General features: G+C 46.5%; 1 protein-coding gene across 1 annotated transcript in view; it reads right to left on the reverse strand.

Annotated features, from left to right (window-relative positions):
• The window catches only part of syngap1b (synaptic Ras GTPase activating protein 1b), a gene marked incomplete at its 3' end in the record, with an annotated part of 183912 nt that overhangs the window by 109802 nt on the left and 46176 nt on the right, over positions 1-27934 (reverse strand). Inside the window, exon 2 of the mRNA XM_084442293.1 lies at positions 20926-21031. Within this exon, the coding sequence (XP_084298419.1) occupies positions 20926-21031 (106 nt within the window). The remainder of the gene's footprint in view (positions 1-20925; positions 21032-27934) is intronic.

Raw genomic sequence — 27934 nt, forward strand, 5'->3', positions numbered from 1 at the left:
CTCCTCCTCCTCAGAGAGCCTTGCTGCCCTCCTCCTCCTCAGAGAGCCCTGCTGCCCTCCTCCTCCTCAGAGAGCTCTGCTGCCCTCCTCCTCCTCCTCAGAGCCCTGCTGCCCTCCTCCTCCTCGTCCTCCTCCTCCTCAGAGAGCAGTGGGGAAGCCCATCAAAGATGCTTAAACCCTTGTTCTCACTGCTGGGATAGGAAGTCCCCCTGGACTATAGTGGTGTGTGTGTGTGTGTGTGTGTGTGTGTGTGTGTGTGTGTGTGTTTGTGTGTGCGTGTGTGTGTGTGTGTGCGTGTTTGTGTGTGCGTGTGTGTGTGTGTGTGCGTGTGTGTGTGCTGACTAACACACCTGGGGCTGATTCAGGACCCTAGTGAACAGAAAGCGGGTGGCCAGCTGTCACTCAAACCAGCAGCTGGATGGCTGCTCTACTCACTGCTCGGCCTGTTACATCACCCAAAGCCTGAGTTATATCACTCCCATCAGTCCATCAGCGCTCTTCACCTTACATAATATTTACATTTACATGCCTGCTCTGCATTAAATGGCTATACTTCACTTTTAATGCACTGTATTCTCGAGGGCGCATTGTCAACGCGTTGGTTGTTAGCCAGCTATTCAAATCAGGTATGGAGATTGAAGTGGGACATTTTGGGTGCATTGGCTTGTCTCTGGAAACAAAATGGTTCACTGAGGAGAGACTGTCACAATCATCCCCTTTTCTGTGTTCCATACCTGGAACAAGAAGGTAATGGGCCTCATTCACCAAATCTTTCCTAAGAACATTTCTAACGAAAGCTCCCGTCTGATTCTTGTGTTCGTAAACCGCAGGATGAGTTTACGCCTGACTTCTCATGATGATGAATGATATTGTTTTTTTTTGTTCTCCTATCGTCCAGTAGCTATTCTCTCTGACTCTCATGCCTGCATCGTTCTGCCTGAGGTAGCCTCGCTCCAGTCACCAGGGGACAAAATGTTTGCGCTGTTTATTTGGTTGTCGTGAGTTCACCAGTGATTGACATTCGGTCAGTGTTCCATTTGCTCATCCTCAAAGTGGAGAGAGAGCGTATGACAGTTCGTTCCACGGAGCGTACCACCGTAGTGTAGCGGTACACCCAGTGAACAAACACACACATCAGCATTCTGAAGCAGCAGAGGGGCTAAATGTACATAGAGAAAACCCTGGAATCCCATGGTGTCATAAATTGAAAGTGTGCGAGTTCTCCCAAATTAGTATAGGTAAAGGCCCACTGGCCCAATATAAGGGTGTGTCACTAAAGGGTCGTGCACTGTTCTCAGTATCAATACTGGTCACCCATGCGGTCGATTCGCTAACTTTTCTGTGGCGTAATGGTTAAAGGAAAATGCTCGTTTTTGACAACCTGGACCTTATTTACGACATATTATAAGAAGTTTGACTCACCGAGATCACTTTTGTGTTGTTCGGAGGCCTGTAGAAGAAATTTAAAATCCAGCGCGAGCCAGTATATCCATGTAATGGCGTCCGACGGGGCAACGGGAATGCAGTTTCTCAAAATCCATTTTCGGCCGCTAAACGGTTGTTTTCATCAATCAGATTGCATGAATCGACAGTTGAGATTCCTCTACGCGAGCCATTGTTGTTTTGGTTTTCAAATACGTGGTCTTTAGCCTCTGTAATATGATCTTTACACGCCTCTCCCCCACTTGCTCCAGCACGCATGCGCACAGGCCAGCACGCAGACTGGCTATTCTCCCTCACATTCTCTGCGCTACGATCGTTGTTGGTGCCGAGAATATTGTCGTCGTCATTCGTCAGCAACAATCCGATCGTAGCGCAGAGAATGTGAGCCGGAGAATAGCCAGTCTGCGCGCTGGCCTGTGCGCATGCGTGCTGGAGCAAGTGGGGGAGAGGCGTGTAAAGATCATATTACAGAGGCTAAAGACCACGTATTTGAAAACCAAAACAACTATGGCTCGCGTAGAGGAATCTCAACTGTCGATTCATGCAATCTGATTGATGAAAACAACCGTTTAGCGGCCGAAAATGGATTTTGAGAAACTGCATTCCCGTTGCCCCGTCGGACGCCATTACATGGATATACTGGCTCGCGCTGGATTTTAAATTTCTTCTACAGGCCTCCGAACAACACAAAAGTGATCTCGGTGAGTCAAACTTCTTATAATATGTCGTAAATAAGGTCCAGGTTGTCAAAAACGAGCATTTTCCTTTAAGGTGGTCGACTCGCTAACTTTTCTGTGGCGTAATGGTTAAGGCGGTGTTGCGTCAAGTGCATTGTTAAGTCGGAGGACCTCAGATCGAATCAACGTTCTTTCAATACATCCTCGCTCAGTGAACGCTGTATCCTGGGCCCTGTACTACGAAACAGGATTACAGGGTTAAAATTTGTACAGACCAATGCAAACCGAAAATGCGGTGCGGAAAATCTGGAAAAATCTGTTGCGGAACGTCCGCAGTGTGGGTGTCCACACCGAGTCCGGTGCGAATTCTGCGAGTCCGTGCTCACGCGACTGCTCTGGACTGCTGTAGCGGCTGCTGTCAGTGCCAGTGCTGTGACCTGATGAGATGGAGTCGTCTAGTAGCAGTAGCAATGAGGACATTTTAGTTTTGGACATTATGTCAAAGAAAATAAGTTTCTGGGTACACCCTGTTTTAAAAAGGAGGAGAGAACTTGGAGAGTTCCATAATCTAGTCCAGGAACTCGAGCTGTACAATGACAGATTCCGGCAGTACTTTCGTATGACTGTGGCGCAGTTCGAGGACCTCTTGCGTACGCTAGCTCCTCACCTGAAGAGACAGCATACAAATTGCAGAGAACCCATTGATCCGGAGCAACGCTTGGCCGTGTGTCTGAGGTAAGATATAGCTCAGTTAATCCATAATTACCAATAACATACTATTGTCTACTGACTGAGTCCACAAAAATCTGTTTGTATAGCTAGGCCGATGCTTGCGTAAGTGGGTGAGTGGATGGGATAGGCTCGTAGTGTAGCCTATAATGTTATGCTCCCTCAGCCACCTATGTTCCCACATGAATTGCTGTTGTTCTTAAATGTAGGCATTTATTAGCCTACATAACATTAATAGCCTAGGATATCCAACCTGTTTTTTCAGACCATGCCTATGCAATGCGCAATAGCGTACCGACGCTGTTACATATAGACCTAGGCTACTAGCGGATATGTTCCTGCCCTATAAACTTGAAGTTGACCTATTGACATAGGCTAGTCATTGTTCTCTTGTGTGTTGTTTTACATAACGTTAGAGCTGAGAAGGTAACCACCTTCTGACAGTCGGGGGCAGACCAATTTGTGCGTAATTGTCGAGTGAGTTTTATGGCTGATGTAGCGTATAGTTAGGCTACTTTAATAACGAGTATGCTATGTTCTCTCAGCCCATATGGCCCCTTGGCCGTCAGTGGATTGTGTTTGTTTAGGCTAGTACAGTCCTATTTCTCGACTAGCCTATATATTTATTTCTTGCTCGAAGAGCTTCACTAAAGGCCTTTACCGACCAATGCGAATCACAACACAATAGTACAGCTCAAACTGTTTGAAAAGAAGATGAGAGAAGCTAAGCTTATAATTTCCAAACCCCATCAATCAATACAACAGGTAGGCTAAATCCAAGCACGGCAAGACATTGGCTCTATATGGGTGAACTGTTTTTTTTTTCTATTCGCTCCCGTCTCTGTCGTTCTCCATCGTCCAATCAGAAGCCGATCCGCCACTGTTGGCAGAGAATGGAAATTATAAACTTAGCTTCTGTCATCTTCTTTTCAAACAGTTTGAGCTGTACTGTTGTATTGTATTATACTTGTATAGTTTATGGTACAGTATGTTTTGGTGGGAACTAATACTGATACTGAATTGAATTGTGTTTGAAATAAAATGATTGAATCTGAATTTAAGTCAAGCATGTCTTCCGTTTTCCCTAGATTCCTCAGTACTGGTGACTCTTTTGTCACCATTGCCTCCAGCTTCCGGTTGGGAAAATCAACTGTTGCAGAAATTGTCAAGGAGGTCTGTGGCCTGATTTGACCTGTCTGTTGGACCAGTACATGCCTGCACCAACAGAGGCTTTGTGGAGGAGTGTTGCTGAGGGGTTCCAACAGAGATGGAATTTCCCAAACTGCATCGGTGTGTAAAGTTAATTGAAAGGAGGTGAAACACAAGTCTTCAATGAAATTTTGTTTATAACGGATTGATCTTAATGTTTACCCCACAGGTGCCCTTGACGGGAAGCACGTGGTTATCCAGAAGCCTGCACGGTCTGGATCCCTGTTCCATAATTATAAGGGCACCTTTTCGATTGTGCTGCTCGCCCTGGTCGACCATGACCTCAAGTTTATCGCCATGGATGTGGGTGCCTACGGCAGTAACAGTGATGGAGGCATTTTCCGCAACTCAGACCTGGGGAAAAGCTTTGTGGCGGACACATTACATGTCCCACCACCTGCTGCCTTACCTGGTGCTCCAAAACTAGGAGAGCTACCCTACACCATGGTAGGGGATGATGCATTTCCCTTGAGGCACTTCTAGTTGTTAATCTTATAGTACATCTCTGAAGCCAGTAGCCAACATTTCACTGTACATTGTACCTGTAACACTTCTGCAAGTGACAAATGCATCTCACTTTGTCTTTGAGGTCCTATATGATGAAGCCGTATCGTGGTGCACACCAACCAGAGGCCAATGAAGTGTTCAACTACCGGCTTTCCAGAGCACGCCGGATCTTGGAGAATGCCTTTGGTGTCATGGCACAGAGATGGCGACTGTACCAACGCCGGTTGAAACTGGCTCCAGACACAGTGGACAAGGTGATAATAGGCACTGATAAGTAAAACTGTGCTTCGGATTGGTTCAACTCACTCCTCAAATAGATAATTCTCCTTCAAAGGGAGATGTCTCTTGCCGCAGGGGTTAACAGTATGATTCTTGCCCAGGTCCTGAGTTCACACCCCGACACTCCGATAAACACAACACAGTTCCACCAGCCACATACATACAAACAAGTGCCAAGCCAATAGAGACCATGTGACCAGAGACCTTTAAGGTTCCACTTATTACATGCAAGAAGCATCCTCTGGCCATCGTGTCTGTAACAACTTCCCATTCTAAACTGTCTTTTGACACATCCACCTTCTGTTCACTGTATCTCAGGTAATCAAAGCGACATGCATGCTGTCCAATTACCTTCGGCAAGACAGGAGAGAGGGAGTAGAAGATGCACTCAGGGATGACAGAGCTGTAGAGCATCGTCTGGAGCGACTCCCGCGTGTCCGAAGAAATGACGGACCTGTCCAAGCCATGCGGAATCGGGACACTCTACGCAGCTACTTCACCTCTCCTGCTGGGGAAGTTGACTGGCAATATTTCCATGTCCGCCGTGGCTTGGTGTGATGTGTTTTATCTGTATACTAATCAGTTGTATTTTTAGCTTATTCACTTCAGTGTTTTGTAATAATCAGTTCTATTTTTAGCTTATTCACTCATGTTGTATAATAATCCGTTCAATTTTTAGCTTATTCACTTGTGTTTTATAATAATCAGTTCTATTTTTAGCTTATTCACTCGTGTTTTATTATAACAATCAGTTCTACTTTACTTGAGCTTATTCACTTGAGTGTATTGTGATGGACCTACTGGGGGGGTAGATTGGAGAAGGGAACGGGGAGGATTAGGCCTACTGTGGGTGGAGTTAATACCCTGGGGTTGGGGGTTCATTTCTACTGCCCCTATCGGTGTGTATCACGGGTGTTGTGTGTAAGCCCCTTCAGTGTGGAGTAGCCTAGCCTACCGAGTGCCGTGTTCAGGAATGTTGTGTGTAACCCTCTTATTGTAGTGAATTGATTGCCGTGTCCACTGGAGGGGGGGATGTAACCCCCTTAAGATTGTAGTGTTGGTGTTTTTGCTGTGGTGTCCCATGTTAAGGCAGCTGAATAGCCTACACATTGCCAGGATTAACATACCTCCACTAGCCTATACCCAGCTGTCCGCCCCCTCCCCTATGAATTTTAGACTGCCATTACTTCAATAAAGATTATTGCCTTTTCTCTAAAGCTGTGTATGTGTGTCATACCTTTGACATCCGACTTACCCTTAGCTAATTGGGTGTACCCACGTTTAATTACAGTATCTATATACTATACCATATACAGAGCAACAGTAACAGCAATGAATGATCATTTACCTAATCAGTTAACGTTATTTACATGAAATGCAAGAAACACTGCAACCCATAGTATTTATTTAATTTTATTTAAATAAATAAATAAGCATAGAATGGAAAGTGGATACACTGACAAAGTATGCATAATACATGAGGTACCATACTGGGCCACTTTATGTGAAAATATGAAGGAATAAAAGTGTCACCGAACAATTAAAATATAATTCATACATTACAGGTTCATGTATGTGTTTGCGTTTAAAACATTGTGTGTTTCCCCAGGGTACATGTTTCCACTAATCTCAGCCTCATGCAGTGTTTGCTGTAACTTTAGTTTTACATATGACTGTGTCTGTGGAGTAAGCCTCTTCAGAGCTGGAGCAAGACTAACTAAAAAACAATAGGTTTCATCTCTAGACTCTTTACGCTCTTTCTCTCTCTCGCCTCTTTCCTCTCCAAGTAGCTCTCCACTACACTGCTTGAAAGCTGACGCTTCCGTATAGGGGGAGGTCTGGGGATAGTCTGGTCTGGTCTGGGGCCGTCAGCCTCATTGACTGGTTCACCTGACTCCTCTCCCTCTCCGTCTCCCTCCTCAAACTGAATATTACTTGAAACCCTGTCAATTGTCAAAAATGAAATGTAGTCTAATGACACACTGTTCAAGGCAGACATACTGTTCTTTTGATACATTTCTCACTTCTCACCACTATACTCACACCCACTGATAATACAGTGGATAGGCAAGTTCCACTGTACAGTATACTGGTTGAGCCTAGTGGGACTAAGATCGAAAAATGGTACCCAATGCCTCCCTGCTTGGCACTCAGTATCAAGGGTTGGATTGGGACATACTAGCATCACGCTACAGAATCAGGAGATAGGCTCCTGGCCCCTGGACCCTAAGGTTCACACAGCACAGCCTTACCTTCTATGTTCCACATATGGGTCATAGAATGACATAGCATATGTATCCATGTTTTCTTTTTCTTCCTTGCCTGGCCACTTGTCGTCTGGTTATCTTTTTTTTGTTTTGTGTATGTGTCTTTTAGGTTTCGCCACTTCTCCTTGAGTTGCTTCACCCCTGATGAGACTGAACACACATTACATTGTACATGTTAACGTTAGTTAAAATGTTAATTTTAGTTAACTGTCTAGCTAACGGTTAACTAAAATAACAAATAACGTTATCTGACTTTGAATTTACACATAACATTAGCTATTCTAGCTAGCTAACGTTAGTTAAGCCATAAACACTGTCTAGCTATTATTGCTTAACGTTAACTCATTACTCAATTTACCATCGTCGTATCCAAATTCCTGGGCTATTGTAGTCCATATGTTGTTGTTTAATTTGACATCAAAGTAATCTTTGTGGCCTTTATCAAAAAGAACGGAATGAGGGGACACCGCATTTATCAGGCGCTCACCCATTTTGGACATTCAGACCGATGACGTCACCGGCAGTACCCTCATTTGATTGGTCAGATAATCTTCTTCACATGCGGATTTTCGCAACAAACCAGAGGGTTGCGGATGAGATTTTCTGCCACCTCGAATATCGGTATTGGTGTGTATAGACTAATAAAAACACATGTATTTAATGACTTGCGGAATTCCGTGCGGATATTCGTCCGGAAATCCGCATTGGGGTGTACAGTCTTTTAGCGTGATAACTTCAGGTTCAAGCCTGGTTTATCCGGACTACGAAGGTGATTCACTTTTCACCATGCTATATCGACGTGGTAACTTATGCTGCCGAGCTAACCTGCTCCGGGGCAGGTTAAGTTCCAGATTATGGATCAAAACGTATGAAGCACTGCCCGCTGACCGATCAATTCACTTGGAAAAAGGTATATGGATGTTAAGATTCTATATGGAACTTCAGTGTGCGAATTAAACAATAATCTGCTGTGCGCAAACAGTGAGAGGTTCTTAAGAAGACTTTTTACAAACCGACAAATCCCTCTTTGGCTTTCCCCGATATCATATGAAAAATTGCAGAATGACAACTGCTATTTTGCCTTGTGCAGACTATGCACTGGCTTGCGTTTTATTAGTCTACCTGCAGGTTCGTGTAGGCTGTGGGTGATGCGGAGAACCAAGTAAAAACACTCATTTTTTATTCAATTTTCAAGTCTTTAATGTTGATTTATTAAACTAGCCTCCCGTTCCTAGGAACAAAGAGAAGTAGGCTACATTTTAATTGAATTGTGATAGCACCAATGCTTGACAATCAGCCTACTTCTCCACCCCAAGCTTAACTTTTTCCATTTTAATAGCCTGTTTTATCTCTAGTTCCTCTTGTATAGAGACTTCACATTGTCTACTCCAACCTGAAACTATTAAACTATAGCCTACATTTGCTTTATTTAAGCATCCCCTGCCAGTCTAGGGGTTGCAGCTGAAAGAATAAGATATATTGATATAGCATACAACTGCTTTACATGCCATAAGAATAGGCATAGCCCAATGATCTAGCCTAGACGGAACTTGGTTATGCGTATTGTTTGCCTTGTCCATGGCCATGTCCGAATACCCATACTAAGGTATGTGATTGGTCATTTCAAGCAAATACCTCCCCTTTTACCGTGAACGCGCTCATAGCTAGATTGGACCAGCTGGGTAGACTTAACGAGTTGATAGCCACCGTTGTAGTACCATTTATCCGTGATTGCGGTTGTCCGGTTTACTCGAGCGAGCTAGCAAAAAGTTATCCTGGATATGTTGAACGAACTTCATAGTACGGGGCCCAGGAAAGGGCACACAACAGTTGAGCTGGACCAATGCCTCTGGGCTATTACTGGAAAAACACCACTCTCACTTTGTAAAATAATAAAAACAATTATTCAAAGATATTACAGATATACATAGAATTATATTCCAATCCTTTAACATTTTGCAACTGAAGAATTAAAGTAAACAATATTTGTCATTGCCCCTGCACCCAGCAGCAATAACATGTTCATTAAAAATAGTGATAGCTAGCGATATCACTTTGATTTGGGGGCAGCTGTAGCTCAGTTGGTAGAGCGGGTCGTTCAATGATCGAAGGGTCAGTGGTTCGAATCCCAGCTCCGACTGTCCACATGTCGAAGTGTCCTTGAGCAAGACACCTAACCCCAAATTGCTCCCAATGAGCAGGTTAGCGCCTTGCATGGCAGCTGCCGTGAATGAGAGGCCATTGTAAAGCGCTTTGAGTGCCGCTAAGGTGGAAAAGCGTTATATAAGTGCAGTCCATTTACCATATCTCTAAACTCACTGTCATCTATCGTCAGATGGCCAGAAAGGTTAGCAAAGCTGTTTGTACCAGATACTGATTTGATCATTTTCCAGAATTTTGAAGGATTATTCAGATTTTCAATGACAGGAAGAATTTTTACAGCTCACTTTTCTGGTCCCCGGGTGATACTGTTTCTTTTGCTTCCCTCTGGAATATGTAGGGGTGGGACCTATGCCCACCTCCCTTGTTCTCTGTAAAGTGTTGTGTTGCCTCTGTGTATGAAATGTGCTATACAAATAAAGCTTTGATTGATTGATTGATTGATTGACAGTTTTCAAGTTAAATTCGGATTTTGATGTTCTAATCAATCGTGTGCACTGGTTTCTAAGGGATCTAAAAGAGGTCCAGTCTGCTGGAGCATTAGTTTTCCTATAGCTTTTGGCCATGCAGCATCTCTTTCTCTGAGTGCATTTGATATTGCCTCAGAAAAACAAGGATTATCTCTTCCCCTGATCCTGTGCTTTTTGATAGGGGCATGCTTATCACATAGAGACATAAATATCATCTTAAAATAGTCCCATGCAGTATCAACATCAGGTATAGATGAACTTCTGTTCAGATCACTGTGATACAGGTCATGCATTAAAGTCCAGGTTAACCCAGTTCAAATTTTTGTTATGAGCTTCACACACCACAGGAAAACATGTCATTAACCGCCCAGCCAAATCTGAGTGATTAAAAATGTCGCTAAGTATATAAAATAAGGCTTCAAAATCGGTTACAAATCAGCAGCATTCTCTGGTCTGAGACTGTGGGGGCGTGTCTGCTGAAGGCACCGAAGCCACACCCAATTGCGTGGGGAGGGGGTGTGGAGGGAAGAACCTGTCAAATAGTACCGTTCTCTGGTCTGCATATTGTCACACTGGCACGCCGTCTCTTTTGTGGTAGGAAGGCACAGCTTTGTGAAAACAGAGAGGAGTTGAAATTACACTTGTCTAATGAGTCAAACACACAGATGCTTCCTCCTAACCTACCTCCTGACAAACAACACATTTAAAACTGTAGCTACTCTATACCAACGCGCCAGTGTTACTGCCCTTAGATGCAAAATACAAAAACATGCAACGAGGAATGTATGAGTCTGTCCCTATTTTCTCCCTGCCACCTCCGGACCCATTCCTATCCCTCCCAGGCGATCCTGTCGTCCCTTGGGATCAATGGAAAAAGTTGTTTAAAATGTACCTTTTAGTCACTGGCTTGAACAGCGCTGATAGCGCGAAGAAGCGTACACTACCGGAGTTGATAATCGGGACAGACTCATCCACTCTCGTTGGCAATGTTATGTGTGAGAATAAGAGCACTCGGCTTCAACTTTCCCGCAACATATCCAACAGAACTGGAATGTTCAGCCAGTAGCCGCCGAGCACCGCTTCACTGGGAGAGGGTGCGTCTTTCTCCAGCTGCAGCTGGTCTACCTAACCATCCCCCTCGCTCCCGCCTCCCGGTCTCCCGCTGGAGAAATATATTGTAACCATTACCGGTGAACCCATACGCACATCAGGTGCCACAAATATGGCAGGCAGTTTCTGTATAGTTAACGCTTATAGTCATAATATATCATCCGTAACGTTATTTGGTGGGTGGTCGCCTGGTCGGTGCTGCTAGCTATGTTAGCTAGACTAAGGTTGTATACACACTCCCATCTGCAACAAGCTACATAGCTAATGTTAGCTATAATTCCTCCTAAGATTACATATAATTCATCATAGCTGACATTACCACATAAATGTCAAGACACATTTTGTAGATTAACGTAGCAGTGTATTTTCCTATTGCTTACGTTACCTAGCTAACGTTATAACGTTAATTAGCTATAAGCACACAAGGCAGCGGTGTCGGCACCAAAGGTTGATGCGACAGGAGGAGAATGGAGGCCGGGGAGGGAGATGGTTGGCTCCGCCGAATTCACCAGGACCAGTCGTGAGTCCGTGAAACCCAAAAGCCTCATATTATAATTGCAGAAGCTTTCGGGAGTGAAATGTTTGCTGCAGAGGCGGGCGCTAGCGGTGACAGACTCTGTAACACCATGGCTCTTCAAAAATGCTAACCATTTGCTTCTCATTTCAGCTTTACTCGGGAGTGAAAGAAGGAGACCTTATCATCCCATTCCTGCTGGCATCCAGGAAGGATGCATTTTCGTTTAGTTTTATGCATAGGCATTGCTAACTAAGAAAAACTAGCTAATTCTAGACTCAAGATTGAGCAGGAGAACCGAAGATTCAAATCCGTTCTAGCTTTATATAGTGTTAGGGCGGGGATATGCTAAGAACACCGCTCTACGTCATCCGGTACCGTTTAAGCCCGCCCAGAAAATCCAGAAATCAAAACTGGTCAAAAACACAAAACTGGTCTAACTTCATAATTCAGTACTACACATGGTTCATCCCATTTTTACATGTTATCAGCAATGCATCACTAACACATAGAATGTGTTTTCAAGCAAATCTCAGATTTTGGTTAACTGGGACTTTAAAGCTTGTTCGTAGCTGTTCTTGTTTTTATATTGTCTTTTAAATATGAACCGTGGTGCAGTTTTGGGGGGCTTGGTATTGCGTACACATGATTGCACAGTGATCACTGACATCATTGCAAAAATCCCAGAGGCACTATGATATGAGGTATGATACGTTAATACTGTAACTTCTGAAATTAACATTTTCAAAAAATATTACTGATAGGCCTACAGGTAATGTAACATTCTAAATAATGTAATAATATGAATCATCTCTGTGGTGATGACAGCCCTGACATATCTGATTCACTACAGATAGAGCTCTTATACCGACACTGTTACTCTATGCTTCCTCTGGTCCTTGTCAGTTTACAAGTTGGTCATTTAGCAGACACTTTTATCCAAAGCCACCAACAATGTTTTGAGCTAGTGTTGGTGTAAAAAGCCTTGCTCCAGGGTACAACAGAAGTCAATGATTGTGAAGTGGCCTGGCATGTCTTGATTATTGTATTACTGTATGTTGAAACATTAGAGGTTCAGGCACATCTCTCCAACAACAATCTATATGAACAGTTCCAGTCCGGTTTCCGTCCACGCCACAGCACGGAAACAGCCCTCTTAAAGATGACCTCCTGATGGCGGCTGACTCCTGACCACCAATGACCTCCTGATGGCGGCTGACTCCTGACCACCAATGATCTCCTGATGGCGGCTGACTCCGGACTATTAACCATCCTAATGTAATTGAAATTACATGAAATAATGTCTGATAGGTCATGTTGCCTGGACACATCAGTTTCAATGCTTCCAATGCTAATCCAGCACAATAAGAGCTGGATAGCCAGTTAGCTCATGAGGTCACAACAACTAGCAGCAGGTTCCATAACATTAATGGTAGCGGTCAGTGGCTAAAGCAGTTACACTGATGATTCCTGTAATGTTAGCTATTTTGCTGCAATTGGTTCAACTTCTGTTTCTTGAGAAAGGTAAGGGATAAAAAGATTGGAGGGAAAGGATGAACGTGTGGAGGTTTGGGGTAGGGTCCCATATAGTCATCCCCACCAAGACCTTGAACCCCGGTCTCCCGGGTGGGAGTCCTATGCTCTGACCACTACTCTACTTGTGCAGTGGAGATCGGCGGGTTGGTTTTGGTGTCCTTCTTCCAGTCCCTAGTGTGGGTTGGGGTTAGAATAAGGGTTGTGGTTGGGACAGGATCTGACCTACAGTATAAGGCATGGGATAATGGTTGGAGTGAAAGGATGAACATGTGGAGGTTTGGGGTATAGTCCCATAAAATCATCCCCACCGCGTGGGACTCCATTGCTTTCACCACTACTCTACGGCCCAATCCCAAACCACCCCCTACCCACTCCCACTCCACCACGAGTGTCCCTCCAAATGAAGTGTCACTCGCAGCTGTGGAGGGCACTCTCAATCGAGGGGGAGGGTATATAAATGGAAAGCCAAATGTGGGATGGACTCCCCACTCCACCGGAACCGACCGGGACAGGGCCGTCACCATGGCATGTTTAGGTGATTTATTGGAAAAATGTTTAGGATTTATAATACAAATATAAATCACTATAATTAAATCCATGTATGATGAGAAATGGTCAAAAGTCCAAACGGAAATATGTTTTTTCAAATGAACTCTAACTAAATTAATACTATAATCAATCAATCAATCAATCAATCAATCAAAGCTTTATTTATATAGCGCATTTCATACCCAGAGGCAACACAATGCGCTTTACAGAGAACAAGGGAGGTGGGCAGACATCCCACCCCTACATTACACTGTCCCGAGACAAATAGCCTACATAAATCAATTAATAACTTACTCCTATGCCTCTTTGGCAGCATTCCTTCTTTTGTGAAGGCCATTTGCATATCGCAGCCTAATGGAAAGGCATATATGATGTAGGCTACATTTGACGTAGACCTAGGCCTATTTAGATTTATTTTATGTCGGCAATGAATACAGGCTTTTAAGAGTTTGCTACAAGTCAAGTGATATAGGGATAAAGTGATGTTCTCCTATTTTTGTCTTCGATTTTGTTTGAGTCAATGAAATCAGTGTGAGAAAAACAAATGTTTGAGTGCTGTAAAATAATCTGCAATAATTGACAGTGTAGGAAGACGGAACGTTATTTATATGCGGTTTCCTGCGGCATCTCTTTGGCACGTGCACTTCCTGCTTCGGCTATCGGGAGCTTGCACCGATGCAGGCTTGCTATTTAAGGGGTTGACAGCCCACTCGCACTCCAAGCGCACTCCGCGCTAATTGGTTTGGGACGGCCCTTAACATGGCGAAGCTCGGCGTGAATGCGCAAATGGAGGGGGAGTGGATAGGGCGAGGGCTTAGGGGGTGGTTTGAGATTGGGCCTACTTGTGCAGTGGGGTTCGGCGGTGTGATTTTGGTGTCCTTTCTTTTAGTGTGCTGGGACTACTGCCTCTTGTGGTGCCAACAGAGAAATGCAGGTCAACATTCGATGGAGGGAGGGAGGGAGGATGTGATAACTGGACAAACGCTATCCTAGGTGCACTGGCTTACAGCCACGCAGAAAAAAGGAATCCTGGTCTCAAACCAGCAACCTTTCTGTCACTGGTCAGATTGCTCTGCTGGAAGCCAGAAAGCGGGTTTAGTGAGAATCCTGACTTTGTTAACCCTCAAATGAGGGAAAGCCTGGGTTTTCCGTTCCAGGAAGAGAGACAACTCAAACCCGTTCCAAAAAGCGAGTTCACTGAAAGCGTGGGTCGGTTACCATGGTAACTCATTCTGTCAACCTAACCTGCTCGCTAGCAGGTTTACTCTAAAAATCCAGACTTTCTCCCCGTCTCCCCGTCAGTGACTGTTGGGAGACATGGAAAACCCACATAACCTCCACCATTTGAACTCCACCGGTCTTCCATCATTCATTAATATAAAAACACAAATAAATACACACACACACACATCTTATGTAGGCACTTGTGTCCTGGGGGGTGATTGGCTCAGATGAGCTCCCTCCTGGGATGCCTTCAGCCACTCATCACCCAGCGCTGTGGCTCAGGGCCAGCAGCTCTTCTGCCTGTCAGAGGAGGAGGTGGTGGCTGGTGGCCCAGCGCTGTGGCTCAGGGCAGCTCTTCTGCCTGTCAGAGGAGGAGGTGGTGGCTGGTGGCCCAGCGTTGTGGCTCAGGGCAGCTCTTCTGTCTGTCAGAGGAGGGGGTGGTGGCTGGTGGCCCAGCGTTGTGGCTCAGGGCAGCTCTTCTGTCTGTCAGAGGAGGAGGTGGTGGCCCTCCACCTGTTTTGCAGGCATCTGCCTTCTTTCTGTTAGCTGAATAGAATTGATGCAATGTTATGTCAAATATGATTAGAAGTGAGGTACAATGAGACCATGGCTAAGCAAAATATGCCCTACTTATTTGGACTAGGTTTTTATATTTATTTTTCAACTGCTTTGCACCCGTATTGCACCTATAAGAAGGCGACACAACATTCAATGATATTCGACCACTTTTTCACCTGTAGCCTAATCAAACAGTGTGAGTACATGTACATTGAATAAACTACAACTTACGCATTGACTCCGGCAGCAATTTTCTCCCTCGCCGACTGTCTCTCCTTAGCTACTGCAACTGTGTTCCCCTTCTTGCGGATTTGGTGCTCGTATTCACCATATGCACAAGTTAAAACCTCTAATTCCACAGGGGTGAAGTAAGACAATCTTTTTTTTATCATCTGTTGCCATCGTGAATCATTGTATCGGAGCTCTACTGATGATGGCTTTTCATAGTGCTCGTGCTCGTGTGTTACTCAAGCGGTACCTACTCAAGGTTGATTGAGCCAAGTGGGATCAGCTGGGATCCGCATTTCTGGAACCGAAAATTCGGGGTTGCCGATGTCAGGATGTATCAATTCAAACCTCAGGGTTAGACACAGGCATTATTGAACCTGCTTTCTGGAACAGGCCCCTGCTCACTCCTGATACAGAGATACTGTACTGGTCCCAACGTCCTAATACTACTGGCTCATGGGCTGTTAGAGGTGGGAACCAAACCTCAGGCAAAGATAAACACAACATTCATTTAGAATAATACATTAATAATTTTTTTTATTTTATTGTGGGGAAATAATCATTTTATTACGTACTGTTCTAAAAGCTGGATGTTTTTTTCTCTTTTTTTTTTACATGATTCCTCTACATAAAAATGTTATCTATATCACCTTTAAACTCTGATATTAAAATTACAATGTTTTCTCTAAACACACACACACACACACGTTTATGAGAGATGAATAGAAGAATAATCGAGGAGCATGTTCTGTTTTTATATCTGACCGCAATTAGTGAATGACTATTGCTGAACACAATGTTAATCTCATGAGTAGTATTTTGATAGATGATGCTGGTGCTTCAAACAGATGTGGTTACGAGCCTTGGTCAACGTGATTTCAGAACTGAACGTGAAACGTTGAAGGCCAGATTCATTAATGGGGATTATCGCATGTACCATGATGAAGGTGAGAGAGAGAAAAAGAAAGAGAGAGAGAGAAAGAGAGAGAGGTTCTCTCTGAAAGGACTTTTGCTCTTGTTCTATCACAGTTAATAAACACCCCTTCAGGGGAGTCAGCGAACCTCTGCTGCCAACAGCCTGTCAACAACAAGGGTCTTTTCAAGGCAGGTCGCTAACCATCGCTGACCATTGGGTCAGGTCAGGTTCCAGCATTTGAGCTCTGAGCAGCTCCAAACTACTGTACCTTGTAAACACACACACACACACACACACACCCACCCACCCACACACACACACACACACACACACACACACACACACAGACACACACAAGGGCAGGGTTAAAAAAATGAATCCCAAAATCGATCTTTTATTTAATGAATGAATTAATAAAGGAAGGAATGAATAGTTCATTCATTCATTTAATGATTCATTCATTCATTTTTGGAAATCAGTATCGATACCCAGCCCCTGTATTGATGTGTTGCATAACTTGGCAGTCATGTAATTAAGGTTACAGCTAAAAAAAAAAGGTTTTAGTAACACTAACCGAATCGATATTGAATCGAATCGAATTGAATCGTGATAATCGATTCTGAACCTTGTGAATCGAAATCGAATCGATTCTTGAAATTCAAATCGATACCCAGCCCTAACACACACACACACACACACACACACACACACACACAATCCTAGCTGCACAGCCTAGGAAGGTGTGTGGTCCAAATCAGCATATGACAGGAAAAGCAGACAGGATCTGTTTTTTGACGACAAATCAGCTGCAATAAAACAGCTGTGCCCAAACCCCCCCATTCCAGGTCTACAGGGCACCCTCCTCCTCTCCCTCCCCTCACCACCAACTCCTCCCACAACCTCCTCCTCTCCCTCCCCTCACCACCAACTCCTCCCACAACCTCCTCCTCTACCTCCCCTCACCACCAACTCCTCCCACAACCTCCTCCTCTCCCTCCCCTCACCACCAACTCCTCCCACAACCTCCTCCTCTCCCTCCCCTCACCACCAACTCCTCCCACAACCTCCTCCTCTCCCTCCCCTCACCACCAACTCCTCCCACAACCTCCTCCTCTCCCTCCCCTCACCAACAACTCCTCCCACAACCTCCTCCTCTCCCTCCCCTCACCACCAACTCCTCCCACAACCTCCTCCTCTCCCTCCCCTCACCAACAACTCCTCCCACAACCTCCTCCTCTCCCTCCCCTCACCACCAACTCCTCCCACAACCTCCTCCTCTCCCTCCCCTCACCAACAACTCCTCCCACAACCTCCTCCTCTCCCTCCCCTGATCACCAACTCCTCTGAACAGCCAAGCCAGAACACGCTTAGGGAGTCAAGATGCTCCCTTGACGTGACTGGTTATCAAATATCATTTTTCTCTGTAACAATCCGGAAATGTTATTTACAAGCGATATTTGCATAAAACATTTACGCCACACTACAATTTGCATGCAAGATGAATGTCTTAATTGCATGTTGATTGCCTCGTGTAAAAATAAAAAAGTAAAGTTGTGGAAAGCTTCCGAGGTGCGTGGAGGTGCGAGGAGGAGGGGACATGGCACGGCGCTGGCCTGCGAGTCCTGACAGCTCATTAGATCTGGAGAGCCTGTCTAGGCCTCATGTGTTTGACTGATCACAGACCCAGAGCCAGACGCCTTCACCTGGGAGGGTATCATTACATCAGGGCCTGGCTGAGACTGTAGTCAAGCCTGTCCATTCATCAGGACCAGGTGAATGGCCTGAATGTGCATCCTCATGAAGGAAGAATGAAGTATGATTGCTGAATCACTCAGGAGAACTCTGGACTGGCTTAAGAACCGCTGGAGCTGGCGTCATCTGGCAGCAGACTACTCCTTCAAAGTCATTATAGAGCACGGGAGTGGCTTAGTGGGACCACTCCCACTAAGTCCCAGGAGTGGACTGCAACATGAGAGGCCGGGTGAGGTTTGGGGGGGGGGGGGGGTTGGGGGGTGAGGTTGGGGAGTGAGGTTGGGGAGGTGAGGTTGGAGGGTGAGGTTGGGGGGCTGAGGTTGGGGGTGTGAGGGGGGGCGAGGTTGGGGAGTGAGGTTGGGGGGGTGAGGTTGGGGGATGAGGTTGGAGGGTGAGGTTGGGGGGGTGAGGGGGGGTGAGGTTGGGATGGGATGAGGTGCTGCAGCGTGTCGTCGACAGTTCCCCGAGGTTTCAATCCATACCCGCTGTATTCCGACAGCCTGGGCCTCAGCCAATCATCTAATTGCTGGCTTGCTAGTGGAGGGGAGGCATTGACCCCATTCTGTATGGTGGGCTCGCGGGTAGGGGGGTTGTGTGCAGATGGTCCTGGATGGTTGGAGCTGTCATCCGGCGCTGGAGGCGTACGTGGCCATGCTTCCAGTGTGAGCTGCGTCACTGTGGAAGAGGCAGTGGATGCTTGAGGACACGGGGGGCAGTTCAGCTGATTCCCGTAGCGGTTAAAGGCAGAATTGAGATGGGATGCTTATGGCTGTGTCTTCTCGGTTGGTTATTCTAACCCTCATAATGTTAATGTTATTCTTATGATGTTGATGTTAATTGTTGTCATTTATTGTTTTTTAGGAAGAATGAAAAGAGTGCCTCTAGAGGTTTCCTCTTTTGGTTAATTACATAGCATTTCACTTCCCATGATACATGATTCTGTGAATATTTTTTTGTATTTTGCTATTCTGTATATATTTAGACACTATTATTGTACTTACATTTTCATAAGCGACTTAAATAAATGTTCTCTTCAATTATTGCTCTTTATTGCTACAATGTAACAAATAAACTGCTTTGTATTTGTAAACTGTATGTTTTTGGTAATTTTATATTCTGTATATATTTAGAATTTAATAGGAAAGGAAGGAAGACACCATTAGGGCTTTTGATTTTTCTTTTTAGAGTTTACCCTGCCTTGGAGAATAGCCTGCTCTCACATAGGAGAGGTAGGGGTACACAGGTTTCCCGTTTGTGCCAGTAACCAAGTGGAACCTCCGATCTGCGCTTGTTTGAGATGAAATAACTTCACACCACCAGGTGGTAGTAGTCTGTATCATTAGGGGGGGAAGGGAAGTCCACCGGATATATAAAACGTAAACATTTGTTTATCTACATATAGAGTAGAGGAGTTTCGCTCAGCATAGACGGTAATCTCTGAGAATGTCCCGCGTGGGAGTCCAATGCTCTGACCACTACTCTACGTGTGGAATTTAGAGTAGTGGTGGAGTTGGTTTGGTGTCCTTCTTCCAGTCCCTAGTGTGGGTTGGGGTTAGAATAAGGGTTGGGGTTGGGACAGGATCTGACCTATAAGGCAAGGGGTAAAGGTTGGAATGAAAGGATGAACATGTGGAGGTTTGGGGTATAGTCCCATAAAATCATCCCCACCGGGTCTTGAACCCCGGTCTCCCGAGTGGGAGTCCAATGCTCTCACCACTACTCTACATGTGCAGTGGAGATCGGCAGGTTGATTTTGGTGTCCTTCTTGATCTTGGTGTGCTGGGACTACTGCCTCTTGTGGTGCCAACAGAGAGATGCAGGCCAACATTGAGTAAGGGAGGGAGAGAGGGAGTGATAACCAGACAAACGCTATACTAGGTGCGCTGACTTCCAGCCACGCACAAAAAGAGAGACAGGGGATGTGAAAGCAGAGTCAGAACACAGGTAGGACTAACAGTCAGGACACGGGTAGGATTAACAGAGTTGACCAGCCAGAACCAGAGAGATCAAAGGCAGAGGGACACAGACAGGAGTCAGACAGATGCAGAGATATACAGAGTCAGATATACAGTCAGAGATACAGAGACAGAGATGGAGGGACAGAGTCAGAGAGAGAGTCAGGGAATCAGAGAGAGAGTCAGAGTCAAAGAGTGTCAGAGAGAGTCAGGGAGAGTGAGAGAGAGAGAGAGAGTCAGAAATAAATTAAAAGAGTCAGAGACAGAGTCAGAGAGAGTCAGAGTCAGATTGAGAGAGTCAGAATCTGAGAAGGTCTGAGAGAGAGTCAGAGCGAGAGAGAGAGTCAGAGAGTTAGAGAGTCAGATTGAAAGAGTCAGAGAGAGTCAGCGAGACTCAGAGGGAGTCAGATAGACTCAGAGAGAGTCAGATAGAGTCAGAAGTCAAAGTCACAGTCAGATTGAGAGAGTCAGAAAGAAAGTAAGAGAGTCAGTGAGAGAGAGAGTCAGAGGGAGAGTCAGAGTCACAGTCAGATTGAGAGTCAGAGAGATTCAGAAAGAAAGTAAGAGAGTCAGAGAGAGTCAGAGAAAGAGAGTTGGGGAGAGTCAGATTGAGAGAGATTGAGAAAATCCGATTGAGAGAGTCAGAGATTCAGAGAAAGAGAGTTAGAAAGTCAGATTGAGAGAGTCAGAGAGAGAGTCAGATTGTGAGAGTCTGAGAGAGCGTCAGAGAGAGAGACAGAGAGAGAGACTCAGAGACAGAGGTATAATCAGACAAAGTCAGGGAGCCAGTCAGAATGCGGTCAGGCAGCTAAACTGGGTCAGAGGAAGCGAGTCAGACTCACCCATCTCAGGATGGTGTCTGCCCTCAACAGGAACACTGACCGTCCTTCGCAGCAGCTTGTTCCTGTGCGACTCGGAGCGCCGCTCGCGCATCAACAGAGGATGAACCTGCACACAGGGAGAGACCGGGTCAGTACCACACAACACACCAGGTGCTCCAATCTGTCCGATTTGGAAAAACAATCACTGCCATCTCTAATTTTGTCAGACCTCAGTGGAACACAAGCACCGACTGCAGCCAAGAAAGCAGGGCTCTCTGCCCTCCTCGTCACAGAGATGAGACTGACCGGCCAGCCATACCAGACAGTGGGTTTGCAGGTGATATGATCTCTATGATTGATCCTAAAGGGTCCAAAGTCCCTGAATTCATAAAAGCTGTCCGTGAGGTGACAAAGACAGATGTATCCAGCTCACATGCTAATCAATGTCCCTGTGCATGCCATGTTTGTAAAGACCTTGGCAGAACGTATTACTTTTGAAGGACATGGTTGCCCAGTCGACTCACAGAGATATTGTACAGCCTTTTTCCTTATGACATGTCAGACCACAGTGAGGCAAGGCTATCCTCAGGGCATCACAAAGGAGATTAGAGAAGGGAGATCTCTGGACAGGCCAGTGACAGACAACAGAGCCACACACAGACAGAAAGACAGACAGAGAAATACAGACAGAGAAAGACAGACGGAAAGACAGACAGAGAAAAACAGACAGGCGCACGTAGCTCGTGAGGCAGATCGGCCAGCCCTGGTTCGATCCCAGCTCCCGGCATTGTGCCCAGGTGTCCTTGAACAAGACACTGAAGCACCTAGTACTGTCGCCTCACAGCAAGAAGATCTCTCGGCCTTTCAGTGCGGGGTTTGCATGTTCTCCCCATGTTCACAAGGGTTTCCTCTCAAAAGAACCCCATATAAAAAACATGCAGAAGAACAGAGCGCTTGGCCCCCGGGCTTCTGCTCCCAGCTGCCCTTGGGGGAAGGACGACGGGATGGAATAAGAGCAGAGAAACGCGACTGCCTAGTGCATGTGTGTGTATGTCATGTCGCCCATGTCAGTCTTGCATGCGTGTGTGTCGTGTGACAAATAAAGCCTTCTCTCTTCTTAAAAAGACATAAGATATTTAAAACAGAAAAGGTTGACAAGGTTCTTACAAAAAAGTTCAATATGAGAATTCTATTGAGATAAACCCCAGGTCTCTCCTGTCAAAAAAGAGCCTGTTCAAGACCCAAACTGGCCATGAAATACTGCACAGATGTTCATAGTATACTTACATCAGAACATGAAGATGTCCACAGTACACTTACATCAGAACATGAAGATGTCCACAGTATACTTATATCAGAACATGAAGCTGTCCACAGTATACTTATATGAGAACATGAAGGGATAATGATGTAGATAAGTCGTGTGGGAGGACTGGAGAGCAGAGAACACAGCAGAAGACAGTGAGCCCCAGGGTACTGGGGCCCAGCCAACCACGGGGAGGGACACTGGCAAGGCCTCAGAACCTCACGTCCTCCACACCAGAGAGGCACTCTGCAAAGAGCTCTCTGCGGACATACAGTATGACTGGATGTGTGTGTGTGAGAGAGAGAGAGAGAGAGAGAGAGATAGAGAGAGAGTGTGTGTTTAAGGCCCATAGGAAGGTCATGCAACATGCAGAAAGGTAAGATGGCAGATATGCAGCACAGCAGTCTCTACTGACCTCAGACACAACATGAATGTTTTACTTTGTACGTGAGGCCACTTCAGTCCACACGCACACACACACGCATGCACACGCACACAAACACACACACATAAATAGAAACCGCCTCTGAAGCATTGAAGCGTCTACAGCACCGAACACGTCTCTGCATTTTCTACATTTGGACGTGCACCACTTCACCAGTTGAGTACTTTACTACAGTGTAGCAACCAGCCAGTCAGAAGACATTCTACAGCGCAGTGACAAGATCAATCTTGTTCATGTTTATCTCTTCTTTAAAACCTAATCACAGATACACACACCATCAATCATGTGTGTATTTGATTGATCCCCTTAGTAATACTCTGTTCCATTGAATGTGTTCTGTGATGCATCGCTCACAGAGGACTGATATATTTGCTAGTTGCAATGGAATTAGGATACGAGTTCCTCAATAAAAAATCTATTATACACCATCCATTTTTAATGAGTCCACTACACATTTCTATATTAACTCATCTGCCTCTTTATCTATCTATCTATCTATCTATCTATCTATCTATCTATCTATCTATCTATCTACAGTATCTTTATTCAAGCACTTCTGCTCTGAGGGATTATCTTTGCCAGCTATGCATTTGCAATGCAATGATATTCTGTGAGAACTTAGTTTACAATGTGTCAGTAATATACCTTAGTTGGAGGCTTCTTATTTCTAATGACCAGAACGGGTGTGTTTTTAGGATTTATTCACGAACATGCAGCATTTACATCAGCGTGATGAACAGTGGACATAAACAGCGGACTTCACGTCCCTACTAAACTACTGGACTAACTGCTCCCTACTAAACGGAGCGCAAACTCAACTAGCAATTAAAACTACTACACAGCGATGAGGCGGGGCCAGGCAATTTCCGACGAAGTTTAGGAGCAATAAGTGAGAGAATAGGAAGACAACAAGAAAGTTGACATTCCAATGTTCATTTTGTACATTCGTATCGTATCGTAAAACATTTGTAAAACATTTTGATGCATTGTAAGCTCGATAATTCAACAATCTGGTCAATGAGTTTGTGAATTACAGTCTGAAGATCCAGTGTAGCAAGTTTAGTGTTAATTGATTGAAAAATGTGAAATGACATATGTTTATACATTTTTACAGGTTTTGTTTCCTTTTCTTCATAATTGAACATTAACTTCAGCAGCTGTGTACTCAGTCAGTTGCCAATCAATCGATTTAGTCATTGTAATGCTCAGCGGGGGTTGGGTAGGGTTGCCAACAGCGATGTCTCCGATTCGTGGAGTTTGCGTTGGATTGTGGGTAATGTAGTTTTCTCTGTATGAAGTGTTGGTTTCAGAGGACAGAATTAAACATATTTTTAAAAATTCAATTCTTGAGATATAATTCTGAAAAAAATCACACTACATCTTGGATATGTGGCCAATGTTGTCACTTTTTATGAGGATGATCAGACATTGATTTGGCGAGAATTAATAGGAACTCTATACAGAACTGTTAACAGTAAAACCTTTTGATGTGCTGTGGGCTCAATTTTTCATATTTCAAAAATCTGTGAGGATCGTTTGGTAAGGACAGTCTGAACATACAGTATATCCAGTCCATGTGGACTTCAAAAATTCTGCAAGGTCAGACATATGAAAGTTTTGTCTCACTTGGGACTACATTGACATGGTGGTTTTACAGTGATAGCACCTATGGCTGATTTGTTATGATTTTTTTAAGTTTTAAACTTTAGACTGTTGCTGTAGTGCCACCTTCAGCAACAATGCAGGTTGAGGACTTTGGGTATAGTACTGGAGCTATGTGCAAATTCTGGTGATTTTTTGTCCACGGGAAGTCAGACTTCAGTGGAAGATGGAGAATAATAATAATAATAATAATAATAATAGTATAGGCAAATACAATAGGGTTCCGGCAGCTACGCTGCCTGGCCCCTAAAAAAGCGTTAGCTAAACATAAGCTACTTCAGAGCCACTTCCTGTTCTGTAACCGTCCTTTAATCCTTGATATATCCTTCAGGTGATAGTAGGTTGACTGTTGAAATTCAGGTCTGAGTCCATGACTACACCAAGATTTCTGGCTTCGTTTGTGGTTTTTAACATAACTGATTGGAGTTGAGCGCTGACTTTGAATCGTTCTTCTTCGGCTCCAAAGAGAATTACTTCTGTTTTATTTTTGTTTAGTTGAAGAAAGTTCTGGCACATCCAATCATTGATTTGTTCAATGCACTTAACCAGCGCTTGTATGGGATTATAGTCCCCTGGTGATATGGTGACATACATTTCTGTGTCGTTTGCATAGCTATATGGTAACATATTTTGTTGTTTTCCATAATTTGAGCTAGTGGGAGCATGTAAACGTTGAACAGAAGAGGCCCCTGAATGGAGCCTTGGGGAACTCCACAGGTCATTTTTGTCTGCTCAGATTTGTAATTGCCTATAGACACAAAGTAGTCCCTGTCCTTCAAGTAGGACTCAAACCAGTCTAACACTGTGCCAGTTTTCCAGTTGGCCTAGTAATATGTTGTGGTCAACCGTGTTGAATGCAGCGCTGAGATCCAGTAATACTGAGACTGAAATTCTGCCATTGTCTGTGTTTAAATGTGTTATGACTGGGTTGGATTTGGACCCAAACGCACGACACCGGAGGCAGAGAAAAAATGCAAAGCCCAAAGGGCGGTTTAATAATAAATTAATAAGTCCAGCAGGCAAGGTCAAAAACGATAAACAGGCAGGGGTCAGGTGATCAGCAAACAATGTCCAATATCCGTAATCCGTAATCAAAGTCCATATCCAGAAGGGGGGTCAGGGAATCCGTGTTTCAGTCCAGGGGTGGTGATAGCAGGCAAGCCGAGCACTGCACACTGGGTCTGGAGGGAAAATAAAACGGAACGAGAAAAAAATGGATAAGCAAAACTGAAAACACGAAAAGGTAAAAAAAACACAAGAGATACGGACAGCAATCAACAACGTAGGCTAAGCTGGCTAGGGTACTTGCCATAGGTATTCTATGGGAAGATCTGGCGATGAGCATGGAGAAAACCAGGGTTCTTGTAGGCAGGCGATGATGATGATTGGGACCCGGTGCGCAGCACTCAGCCGTAAGCGCGTTCACTAATCACCACGATTGCCTTCACCTGTGGCGTTGGAGCGCGCGCCGTGCGCGTGCTGAGGTGCTGGGCGTCTCAGGATTACTCTCCGGGGATGAGGAGCGCGAATGCGCCCCATCTCCGGAGTCAGGAGGCGGGAATTCGGGAGACCCCGAACGCCGCGGGGTAGAGCCGGACCGACGCACGTTGCGTCGGGCCACCGGCAAGCTCGGAGGAGCGGAGGGGAATGCGCGCGGAGGTGCCGCCGTAACAGGACCCCCCCCCAAGCGGGAGCCACCTGGCGACCGACCGGGGGCATCAGGATGGGCCCGGTAGAAGTCGCGGAGGAGAACAGGGGTCATGATCTGGGACCGAGGAACCCAGCTCCGTTCCTCCGGGCCATACCCCACCCAGTCGACCAGGTATTGGAACCCGCGGCCCTGGTGGCGGACCTTCAGCAGCCGCCTCACCGCCCACTGAGGGTGGCCATCCACCAGCTGCGGAGGGGGCGGCGCGGGAGCCGGTGGCACGAGGGTGCTGGTGACGACGGGCTTGACCCGAGACACATGGAAAACCGGATGGACCCGGCGAATGGAGGCGGGGAGAATCAACCGGACAGCGGCGGGGTTGATGACCCGGTCGATGGGGTAGGGCCCGATGAACCTCGACGCCAGCTTCCTGGAGGAGACGTGGAGGGGCAGGTCAGCAGTGGAGAGGTAAACCCGTTGACCGACCTGGTACACCGGGGCCGGGACACGCCGCCGGTTGGCACCGCGGGAGGCGCGCGCTGTAGCGCGGAGCAGGGCGGACCGCACTGCGGACCAGACCCTCTGGCACCGGCGGAGATGAGCCTGGACTGACGGCACCGACGCCTCGGCCTCCTGGAGCAGGAACAGGGGTGGCTGGTACCCCAGGGAGCACTCGAAGGGTGACTTGCCGGTGGAATCGCTGACCATGGCGTTCAGCGAGTACTCGACCCAGGGCAGGTCCTGACTCCAGGAGGATGTGTGAAGGGAGGACATGCACCGGAGGGCTGACTCCAGGCTCTGGTTGGCTCTCTCCGCCTGGCCGTTGGTCTGTGGATGGTAACCAGAAGCGAGACTGACCGTGGCCCCAATCCCCGCACAGAATGCCCTCCATACCTGAGACGTGAACTGGGGTCCACGGTCAGACACCACATCCTGGGGCAGACCGTAGAGCCGAAAGACATGCACAGTCAGCAGCTCCGCCGTCTCCATCGAGGTGGGGAGCTTGGGTAGGGCCACGAGGCGCACAGACTTCGAAAACCGGTCCACAATGGTCAGGATGGTGGTGTTTCCCCGGGAGGGAGGGAGACCGGTCACGAAGTCCAGTGCGATGTGTGACCACCGACGACTGGGCACAGGAAGGGGTCGCAACAGGCCAGCCGGCGGCTGGTGGGATGCCTTGCTGCGGACGCAGGTGGTGCAGGCGGAGACGAACTCTCTGACGTCCGCTGCCATGGAGGGCCACCAGAACCGCCGGCGTAGGAAAGACAGCGTACGGTGGGAACCCGGGTGGCAGGCAAACCGGCTCGCATGTCCCCACTGGAGTACTCGGGTCCGGACGGCAGCCGGGACGAACAGCCGGTTGGGCGGGCCAGTCCGGGGGTCGGGTTGGGTGCGCTGGGCCCTCCTGACCACTGCCTCGACGTTCATGGTGACCACTCCGATCACCCGGGAGGCGGGAAGAATAGTGTCCGGAGTGGTAAGATCCTCCCCTGCCGCATAAAGCCGAGACAGTGCGTCAGCCTTGGTGTTCTTGGACCCCGGACGGTAAGTGATGTGGAAATTAAACCGTCCGAGGTACAGGGCCCAGCGCGCCTGACGGGAGGTCAGCCGCCTGGCCGACCTGAGGTAGGTCAGGTTCTTGTGGTCCGACCAGACGGTGACGGGGTGCTCTGCGCCCTCTAGCCAGTGCCGCCACTCCTGGAAGGCCTCCACAACAGCCAGCAGCTCCCTGTTGCCGATGTCGTAGTTCTCCTCTGCAGGTGTGAAGCGGCGGGAGAAGAAGGCGCAGGGATGCATCTTCTGGTCGGCCGCTGACTGTTGTGAGAGAACCCCGCCGAGACCCGTGTCTGAAGCGTCCACCTCCACGGTGAAGGGCCTCGAGGGGTCGGGATGAAGCAGGACCGGCGCGGAGGTGAACCGCCTCTTGAGGTCGGTGAAGGCGGCACTGGCTGCAGGTGTCCAGGTAAAA

Source organism: Borostomias antarcticus (genome assembly GCF_949987555.1).
Source record: "Borostomias antarcticus genome assembly, chromosome: 8".
In the NCBI taxonomy this organism is placed as follows: Eukaryota; Metazoa; Chordata; class Actinopteri; order Stomiiformes; family Stomiidae; genus Borostomias; species Borostomias antarcticus.